At 38.7% G+C, this 10,666-nt stretch overlaps 1 protein-coding gene across 1 annotated transcript; it reads right to left on the reverse strand.

Annotated features, from left to right (window-relative positions):
• Positions 1 to 1,388: 1,388 nt before the first annotated feature.
• Positions 1,389 to 10,666, reverse strand: SMPX (small muscle protein X-linked). The gene is made up of 3 exons (XM_010199554.1): positions 10,628 to 10,666; positions 5,418 to 5,507; positions 1,389 to 1,529 (listed from the first exon to the last, which is right to left on the reverse strand). The coding sequence occupies exons 1-3, from the start codon at positions 10,664 to 10,666 to the stop codon at positions 1,389 to 1,391; spliced, it is 270 nt and encodes an 89-aa protein (XP_010197856.1).

The following is a 10,666-nucleotide window of genomic DNA, read 5'->3' on the forward strand; positions in this document are numbered from 1 at the left end:
TGCTGAATATTTCCTTTAAAATAAAATAATCATAAAGTATTACAAATAATCATTTGGGTCATAAGGGACTTTAAAGGTAACCTAGTTCAAGTTCCCTCCAAGAAGCAGGGACATCAACTACATTAGGTTGCGCAGAGCCCCCTCCAACCTGACCTTGAACTCTGCCAGTGGTGGGGTATCTACCACCTCTCTGGACAACCTGTCCAAGTGTTTCACCACTCTCATTGTAAAAATATCTCCCACATATGCAGTCTGAATCTATCCTCATTTAGTTGAAAACTCTCATCCTACTGCAAACAGGCTCTTCGGTCCTCATCTTTCTTGTAGGTCTCCTTTACGTATCAGGGGGCTGCTCTAAGGTGTCCCCAGAGCCTTCTCTTCTCCAGGCTGAACAGTCCCAACTCTGTCTTCATAGGAGAGGTGTTCCAGCCCTTATTGGACATAAGAAGCTTTCCATCCACCAGTATCCCCAAGTCCTTTGCTGCAAGCTGCTCTCAATCCCTGTATTCTCCAGCTTCCATTGATACTGGGGATTTAAACCTCATGAACCCATTTGGGCTCATGTGGGCCCACTTCTCAAGCCAAGTCCCTCTGGATGGCATCACATAATGCAGGCGTGTCAACCACACCGCTCAGCTCGTTGCTGATTGCACTCAATCCCACTATCTATGTCTCTGATGAAGATATTAAACAGTATTGGTCCCGATACAGACCTCTGAGGACACTGCTTGTAACTTATCTCCATCTAGACATTGAGATAAATAAGATGAATAATGACCTGTGGTGCTAATCATAGAGCAGTGTCTCAATCCATAGGTGTCTGGTGCTGTCTTCATTGCCTGAGGGGCCCTATCTAGTCTCCAGCTGCCACTCCAGAGGAGCACAGATCTCCCCAGGGTCCTATATCATATTTCCAAGACTCACACAGATATATAGCAAATCCTCGCATGCTACCAGTGGCATGGTATGCCACTGCATATTGCCCATCACTGCAATAGATTTATTTGCATTGGAACACAATTACTTTCAATTAGAGTGTACAAATAAAAATGCTATATTCTGTAGAACTGTAAGTTGTGCTTGTGAGGCAAGAATACAGTACTTTTAAGCTGGCTTCAATATTCCTAGTAGCTAAACACACTTTTTGTTAGACCAGTTGATGGGTGCCATATATCATCAAATCTCCTATATGCTCCATGTTTGAAATAACAGAGAATTCCAAAAACTATGACCTTTTCTTCTTAGATTTTGTCTTTTAAACATGGAGTGTGATTCTGGGCCCTCTGAAGTAATTTGAAAGCCATTTTTAAATACGAACAGGTTTCTGGATCAGCCTGCTTCTAAAGTCATGCAAAAAAATCTCTGTTTGACTCACCTGCTTATTCCAGCTACTGTTCAGCTTTGGGGACAAACTTCAGCTCGCTTTTTATATTCTGAATCTCTGACAAGTTGACAGCAGGACCTGGAAGTTTCTTGGCTCCTGGGAGATGTTTCTTGTCTTTCTCCTCCTCTGTGGAACCAGGAGCACTCTGCACAAAAGGATAACAGTGACCTTGCTGCTGCAACAGCGACGTCTTGAGCATGAGCATTAGTCAGTTATTTAAGAAACAGGAAAGGTTGGTTTTATGCTACATGCAATCCCAAAGGAAATTGGTGGGGGCAAGGAGCAGGACAAGACGGGTTATTTTGTTGGTTGCTGTCTAAAATGTCTAAAAATATTCTGAAAAGAAAAAAATGAAGCTGCTCAGCACAAAGGAACATGAATCTCTTGGTAAATGAATAAGAATTTACAATGTCAGATCATTAGTGGAAAATTAACTGAGTAGAGTAGTAAAGGCAACTCCCAGGTCCTTCATATTTTCATGAAAAAAAAAAAAAAAGTGGAAGAACTACTTTAATTATCTAATTCCTTTCAGAGTCCCATAATTGCTGGCGAATTGGGGAGGATGACCATCATGCACTTCTGCAGCTCTGGAGAAGAGCTTTGATAGTAGTTTATGGGTGCCAAAAGCTCCATCTAAGCTCAGTTCCAGTTGATGGAGTTTTTTTTCTTAACCTCAGTTGTAAGACCAGAAACACTTTGGTTATTTTATGTTTGAATTAGGGTACTGTCTGACAGCTATTTTGCTGACACTGTGAAAATTCAAGCTAAATAACAGCACTTACACAATGAGCATCTCAGCTCATTTCCCAATGGACCGCAGTATTTCAGCCTTTAGTGCTGTCGTGGTTTTGGTACACCTCCTCCTCTCTTTCATCACTGACCTTGGAGTCTGCATGGTTGTTTCTCTCACTGTTCCTACTCCTTGCACCACCACCAGGCAGAAGAAGAAGAAGGGACAGAAGAAAGAAGAAGATGGAGGAAGAAACCTCCTCTTCCGGCTTCTTCTTAAAAAGTGATCGTGGAGGCGTCTAATTGGCTCAGCCCCAGAAGTGGGTCTGGCTCAGAGATGGGGAGAGTTGTGAGCAACTTTTCACAGGAGCCATCTTTACAGTCCCTTTCCCCTTACCAGAAAAGGCTGTCATGTCAAACCATGACACGTGCTTCCTCAGCTGTACTTCAAGGTGAGGTAGAACACATATTTTAGACAATTTCTATTCTAGGCTAAGAAATGTTTAGAAGGAGTAGCTTTCTGGTATGTGGTTTAAGGTTCAGCCTGTTTTGTGTTTTCTAAAGCTGGCATAGAGGGAAAATCATGTAGGTTTAGAGATAAATTTATATTTTATGGTGAACCATTTTACAATTAAATGATACTTTCTTTTTTCATTACTCTGTGAATGTCCTCTTGAGGGGCTAATTCAGCATTTAGATTCATAAATTACTTGTTTTGAAAAGGTGGATTGGCCTTGAACAGTCAATTCTTAATACTTAATTTCTAAAATTACAAATTTATCTGTCAAATATTATTGTCCACAGTGGACTCTTATTTTTTCCTGTTTACCACATACTAGTGAGGAAGCAGATTTTTTGCATTGTCAAATACCAAATAAAAAGGAATTTTAGAAAACTGAGTTTCTCTTTCTATCAGATCTTTCAGCCATGTGCTTCTGTTGTTTCCCTTGGCAATTTTCTTGCACAGCTAGCAAATCTGAATAAGCAGGAAAAACTACCGTCCCTCAAACCCCCATAGTAGATACTGTCTAAAAATACTATTTCAAATAGTCTGCAATATCATTCCTTCTCATGGTACAAATGGTGCAAACTTTGATCGTGTTTTGGAGACTTGGCACTTGATGTTAGCTTTCCCTTCTACTCTTGGGTGTGTGTTATCAAGAACTGCATCTCCCTCATATCATCCACTATGGGTGCCATGCACAGCTGAGATCAGACCTTGGCATTAGTCCTCTTGAAAGAAGTTTGAAGACTGACTTAGATATATGACAGGAGTTAACAAATCACTGCATGGAAATGCTCTGACTGAAGTAGTTATTTTCTGAAAATCTCATCCACCATTTCTTCTGCATGGTAACATGTCTGTTCTACTGACCTTCAAGAATATGTGCCTCCTTCTGACTTCATCCTTCCTTTAAGATTTGTATTTTCCTCAACTCCTTTGCCAAGGTTTTTAAACAGAGTAAAATATGCTAAGTACTGTTAGCAAAACTTGCATCTGACTAAGGCTGATCTAAACAATTGCAAGCTGTATTGCAAAACTTAATGAGATGAGAAAGCTGAAAAGATACATTCACTGATATTTTTATTCTACTGCTATAACAAGATCTGTTTCTGTAGTCTTTACTCTCATTGCTTTGGTTGCATATTGGCTGTAAAACCAGGGCCAAGAACTTTCATTCCGTATTGTTTGTCCCATATACAGTATTCACGTAACTGAGAAGCAATGCAGTATTCAAGAACCCAACCAAATCTAATTACCAGCAATAATCATTTATTTTATTTCTCAAATAATACCAGAATTCACACATGCTATATTAATTTCTGCTCAGTCACGTGCATTCCTTCACCAGTTCAACTACTGCAGAGAGAATGTGCTTTCATTTCTTTCCAGAGGAGAACGCCACAACATGTGTTCAAGGTCACTTTGTATGCTCAGTTTTGTTTTTAAAATCTTCCTAAGAAGAGTTATGTCAGTTTGGGCTTGATTTCTTCAGGAATGTTCCCTGTAAATGGAGCACCATTTATATAAAATATGTTGTTATTAAAAAAAAAAAAAAAATCTCTGATTTAGAAAGAACAGGAAGAACTAGCTCTTATATAACTGAACCTGACGATTTTAAGTGCCTCTACTAGGTTAGAAGGAGATGATAATTTGCCCAAAATGAATATGGCTGCTTCTTGTTTGGAGCTAAATGACCAGCAGTACCACTGCATGCCTGAAGAGAAGCAGCTATCCACCTCTGTTGTGGTCCTCTGTTGTGGCTCTGCTCTGTGTGAGGGCAAGACTCCCTCCAGTGACAACAGCTTTGCTTCAGCCGCATGGCAGCAAGTCCACCTGGCTAAATCCTGCCAGAGGTAGCCTGGCTCTATGGGGCCAGTTTGTGCCTTTTCCACCCTTGGATCTGGGCAGCATCTGCCAATCTGGCCTAGCAGGAGTAGTTCTCAGGTGGAGACGACGAGACAAATGTAAACAACTGTCTACGAAGCCATAAGCACTCATCTTTATTTGAGTTTTTTACTTGTTTGGAGCATGCCTCTGCATTTTCCTTCACCATTGGTTTTTGTTCTTATTTAGTATAGAAGTTCAGGGTAAATAAGTTGTTCTAATATCATCCAGAAATATGATACCTGTGTTTAATCATAACCTTTGTGTTCAGTGTTGGTTAAGGTATAAATCTGACTTCAAATTCAAAACTTAAGTGTTCAATGCTCCCTGTAAACCACAGGTATGCAAACACAGAATTCAGTCTAAAAAATATGTACTTTCCCCCCTGTGAAGGTGAGTAGGATCACAATTTCTGGTTTTAATTTGCAAATGTATAGTCTCCATGTTCTGTTTCTCCTTGTTGATAAATATTACAAAATCCATTAGGTTTGAAAACTTGTTCCAGTGTTGTTCAGCTGTAACAACAAATCCTACTGCAGGGCAGCAGATAGTAGCATATTCTTCCAAAGCCTCGCTGTAACTTCTCCTGATGTATTTTATCAGCTCCCATCTAGATAAATAATGCTGGTGAAATCCTGACACTCTCTCCTGACAGCAGATATCATCCTGCTGTTGAAACAGAACTACGTACCTTTGAAAGAGTTTGAATTCCTGTAGGTGCTCTGGCATCAAAACCAGACCGACGTATACATGAAGTGTTTAGTGGGTGGCCATTTATTTCCATGATTGATCAGTGTATGTTCAATGATGGTACCTATGCAGTGCTAGACTATTGATTAAAAGGCTTTCTTCCATCAATAGCAAGGATTCTCCTGGAAAAAAAAAAAATGGCAACCCCCCCCTTTTTTTTCTTACCTCCTCCACTTCTTCAGGTGTGAGTTCTTTTCTTTTATGAGGGTGGCCTGCACCAGGTCGAAATGCTCCCATTGGAATGTTAATATTAGCCTATGAGAAGGAAAATATGATGCATATAGCAGTGTCTGATAAATAAACATACAGTTGGTAAATGGTAAAATTCAAAAGGGGTGCAACAAGCATATAGACATCATCAGTGCTTTCCGAGCACTTATGCCTTCAATGTATACATCATCACAGCACTCCCATGGGAAGCAGCAGTGCTTTCATCTCTGTTTGAAAGAAAAAACATGGGGAAAAAAAAAAAGCCACCTAGAAAGCTTTTAAAGTTTTCCATTTTAGTCTAACACTCCCTGATTTCACTGGATTTTAAACAAATGAGTACTAGACACCAGTGTGTCCTTAGGCATCTGAGTCTGCTTCAATTTGGTCATGGTCAAACAGAAAGTGAGTGCCAGAATCAGCATGTAAGTGTAAATCACCAAAACGCTGGACCACTCTCCCTCCCTCAGTGACACCATTTCTTACCTCATTTAATCACAGGTAGTCAGGAAGGAAAGCCTGCCCTGAGCCAACTCAAGCTGTGAATATTTACAATGTGAGTTTGCGGACAAAATTTACCCACAGGTGCTACAAACTGCAATTGTAATGCCTTAGTTCTAGAAACATGTCTCTGGGTTGCAAAGAGGATCTATGGGAAAAGGCACGAAGGCTCTTTGACTCCCCAGCCCCTGACAGGTTTTGCCCAGCCACCCCAGCCCATTCTGCAGTGGGGGCTCATGGGTCAGAGCTATCTCCAACACCAGACAGACCACTTGCCCTCATTTTTAGCAAACCACCTCCAAAATGACACCCACACAACTGCATCAGTCTGGGGATTTTGTGTTGCAGAAAGCCAGTAGCCATGACATAAATGGGGCTGACAATAGACACCTTAAAAGTAAAGTTTTTTGAGAAAAGAATGGCAGAAAACCTTGTTTAGGAAAGAGCAGCTAAAATGTATCTATTTCCCGATGTGACCCAGCCTGGATTATTTTAAAAGTCAAATGTTGTGATCAACTAAATGCATAATTTATATCTATTCTTATCTCATGATCTCAGAAGAGAAGCTGCATCTAGGAAATGTCATCAAAATATCATGACTCCCACTGGCAAAACCACGGGGGGAATCAGTAACGTTATGGAGTGGAAGCAGAGAATCTTCCAACAGCGAGCTATGTTATTGTACTTTACCATATGACTGATTTGCATTAAATGAAGATGAATTATCCCATCCTTCTTCTCAAATAGTGGTCTTGCAGGTCATGCCACAGGTTGGGCAACCACGGGAAAAGAGCCCACTGTTTACAGTAACAACATCTGTTCTGATAGCTGTAATCAAACATCAAGCAAATTAAGAATCTAATGGCCAAGAAATAAGATCCTTTCCCTGTATTCTATTTATCTGCTTCCCATTATTTTATTTATGCAAGATGATGCTGCCATCTCAGTGGAGCTGGCAAATGTCTGTAGGGCCACGTTGTTTATAGACAACTGGGTATTCATCTCATAAAGCTTTCTCACTGAGCATTAGTTTAGATATTGTGAAACTCTTTCATCTGCACTTCCTAAGTTCCCAAGAGACATAGCATTTTCAGGATCACAGTGCTTAACCCATTGCTTCATTTAGGAGTGAAAAAAAAAAAATCAATGCTATTTTTAATGCTAAGCATCTCCCCTGCGAAGCTCTGGTACCCCTAACCAGCTTTGGTTTTCTTTGGAATATGAAACTTCTTTGCACTTTACAGACAGCAGGGTCACAGAAGTTTGCAAAATTGAAACACTAAGCTACCTCTCCTCTTGATGCTCATTTTTAAATTCTTCCCCTTGAGTAGCTCAAAGTAGAAAGTAGCATTCCATGGCCACCTGGGCCATATCACAGCATGATAATTCTGATACTCAGCCCTTGCATTTCCTACTGTGATTGACAGACCAACTGAGACTAAAAATGGTTCAAGAAACAAAAATGAACCACTAAGTGCCAGACTGTTAATTAAATTAAATAAACAGCTCTTCGGTCTGCTTCAGCATTTTCACAGTAATGTGTGTCACACAAAACCAGTTTGTACTATTTTATTTCTTTATATCAGAATTTGGACAAGATGTATGGAGACACATTAACTTGGTAAAATGAATGTCCTTCAAGACATAGTTTAACGCTGTCTGGACCTGATAACATATACTATAAAATTAAAATATTTCTAGTAAATGAAATGAAAGCACAACTGATTTCCAAACAGTTCTTGCCCAGAGGTACCTAAGTCCCTGAGCTGTAAATCTCTCAATCCAATGTTGGTCACTTTCCATGATGACCACCTGTGTAAAGGGTAGACCAAGCTCTGTGAGCCAGTGTAGCTCTGCAAGGACTGTGTTGTTCTGTAATCAGCTTGAATCTACAATTTGGTTTTTTAAAATACATTTCAAGGCTCTCATCACCTGCCTCCTGGGATGGAGATATGAGCCTCAGTAATCTCTTACTCACTGGCTCCCCATCCAGGAAAATGCTAAACAAGATGGAATCTTTTTGTTGTGAACTACTGAAATCCTGAATTATAATTGCTTTAGACAGAGTTTTTAGGTGTGATTATTATTTTTAATCATACTGTTGGGTTTACATCTTCCTTTGTTTTTGGAAAGTACCTAACATGTTTTGGATGTCACTGCAATTTTCATAATGAGTAGATATGTATACTGATGTATTCTACTAAAGTCTTCCTTAACGGACCAAGGGAAAAACATCTGTAAGCATGACATCTCAGAATCAGAGAATGGTAGGGGTTGGAAGGCACCTCTAGAGAACACCTAAAGCAGGTTCATCTAGATCAGGTCATAAAGGAACTCGTCCAAGTGGGTTTTGAAAGCCTCCGAAGAAGGAGACTCCACACGCTCCCTGGGCAGCCTCTGCCAGGGCTCCCTCACCCTCACAGAGAAGAAACTTCTCCTCATGTTCAAATGATATTTCCTGTGTTCCAGCTTGTGCCATTTACCTCTTGTCCTGTCACTGGGCACTACAGAAAAAAGACTCACCCCATCCCCTCAACATACAACATATAGTGCTGGTTTGACTCAGTTAAACTGATATTTAGAGATTTGTTCATGTTCTCCTTTCTGTTTAATAGAGAAAGGATATCCAGATTAGGATACAACCCACTCAGCCATGCATGAGAAGCATACTGTTATGGGTAAACTTTTCACAGCACCATAGTCACTCCTAGCTGTCCAAAAGGATGATTGAATAAGATAGAAAGGTACTTCAGTATAAATTCATTCATTCAATATTCATATTCAACAGAAAAAAAATGAATGTAATTCAGAAAAAAAATATAAAATCCCTCACCCTTACCTCTGGGGAAGGCCAAGACTGCTGTTTGTATGCAGAGTGATTTTCAGTCAGAGCTGTACATAGCCTTTTACACAGCTAAGAGGGGGCATCCAGCAACGAATGTTACGCTTATTGCATTGAATTACTCTAGGAAACCAGTTGCTAGCTTTAACTCTCCCACGTCTGCATTTAGTGTAGGCAAGTAAAGATTAGCGTACATCTCATATGGTCAGAAAGAAGACACTTTACACAGGGTACCATGAAATATTTCAGTTAGTGAAGTGTCATGGCATTTCCATCACTGCAGCATGATGTATATTCTCCAAGGAACGTTGATCCTACTATAACAGCATATAATATGAAAGGTTCACAATATATGAATCACAATGTATAAAAGTAATGTGACATTTTGAGCCATGGTTCTTAGAGTGCTCAAAGTGCTACAGGTATTAACTCAAGTGCAAGTGTCCCTGCTGGAGCAATTTTTTACACTAAGTTGAATAGATTTATTTTTAAGTTTACATTTTAATTTTTCTCATGATTTAAATTACCATTGCCAAAATTAAAGTTTCTTGAAATATTCAACTTAGTGCTTAAACTCAATGAACTTTTTAAATCAACAAACTAGAAACATTTTTTTTTTACATTTAGAACTCATCACGAAATTAAAGAACAGTCTATAATGACTTCTTCAAGGAAAAAAGTAAATTAAATCAATGCCTTTAAAACATTTGTATATGCCTATGGACTGCAAATGGAATATGTAAATACTTCTGGGCTATAAATTATCTACAATTTTTCATTAATGATACAAACATTTCCATAGTCACTGTAAAGAGGGATTAAAATTTGAACTGAGTGAAATCAATGGCAAACTTCTGCTAATTTCAACTGAATTAGGGTACAGTAGTTTGCATGCCTGTTCCAGTAGAGTTGACGATGATAAAGAGAATTAGCATTTTTACAGTGCTTTGCAACTTTGGTATGCTGTCTAGCCACTGAGTAATTAATCTTCTTGATACTGCAGTCCATTGAGTTAGTGTTATCTTGAGGAAACAGAGGAAAAATTAGACTTTAGAAATTCTATTCTGTGGTTTTTAGGGTAACTTCAGAAGAACCTGAACTCATGGTAAAATTTCATTGTAAGTGCATTTTACAAAATACATGAAAAATCTGTAAAATCATGCAGTTCAGGAGGTATTTTGGCCTTTTAACAAGAACGAGCATGAGTTAAATACATTCTGCATGATGCTACCTCATGATAATGTTGAGATAACTCTAGCTGTTTCTTTTATAAGTATGTAACAACATCCTTACGAGCCTACGTCATTTGAGGACATATGTGATATATGTGATTTTTTTAAATGAAAATGTCAACATTTCCCTTATTTTTCTTTGGCTTTTAAATAAAACTTGTCTTAAACAAATATTGGAAGCTGGCTGTTTTGATTTTTTTTTTTGCTAAAGGAATGCAAACACAAAAAACTTGACAATATTCTATTTTTTTAGCCTACAATTAATTATAATAAATTTTGCTTATAATTAGAAATGCAGATGTATAACCACATTTTCGTTTTCTGATCAACCAAGAGGCATAACCTAACACTGGAAAGTCCATGCAAGCAAACAATCAACAAACCTATCTGATCCAGTTTTTATAATTTCAGATAATAATTTGCTCTTCAGGTCAAACTTTTTCAATACTTTCATATTTACCCATCTCTTCATTTTAAAAGAATAATCTCCCAGTTAGTGGTGTTTTGTCTGAGAAAAAAAATGCAGTTTGCCAAGCAATGGAGGTCGAGATTTATGATTTTATTATATTAGAAACATAAATATTGTCTCTTACCTGAATGGCTTTGACATGTGATGCTGGCTGTTTTGACAT

The sequence above is a fragment of the Colius striatus genome, chromosome 1 (assembly GCF_028858725.1).
Source record: "Colius striatus isolate bColStr4 chromosome 1, bColStr4.1.hap1, whole genome shotgun sequence".
Classification (NCBI taxonomy): domain Eukaryota; kingdom Metazoa; phylum Chordata; class Aves; order Coliiformes; family Coliidae; genus Colius; species Colius striatus.

What these genes read in the sequence shown, in the direction of transcription:
- SMPX (XM_010199554.1), bottom strand. Translation starts at nt 10,666, where the DNA reads ATGTCAAAACAGCCAGCATCACATGTCAAAGCCATTCAG. An exon ending in CACATGTCAAAGCCATTCAG is followed by an intron (nt 5,508 to 10,627) that starts GTAAGAGACAAT and finishes TCCTTCTCATAG; the next exon opens with GCTAATATTAACATTCCAAT. An exon ending in CACCTGAAGAAGTGGAGGAG is followed by an intron (nt 1,530 to 5,417) that starts GTAAGAAAAAAA and finishes CCTTTTGTGCAG; the next exon opens with AGTGCTCCTGGTTCCACAGA.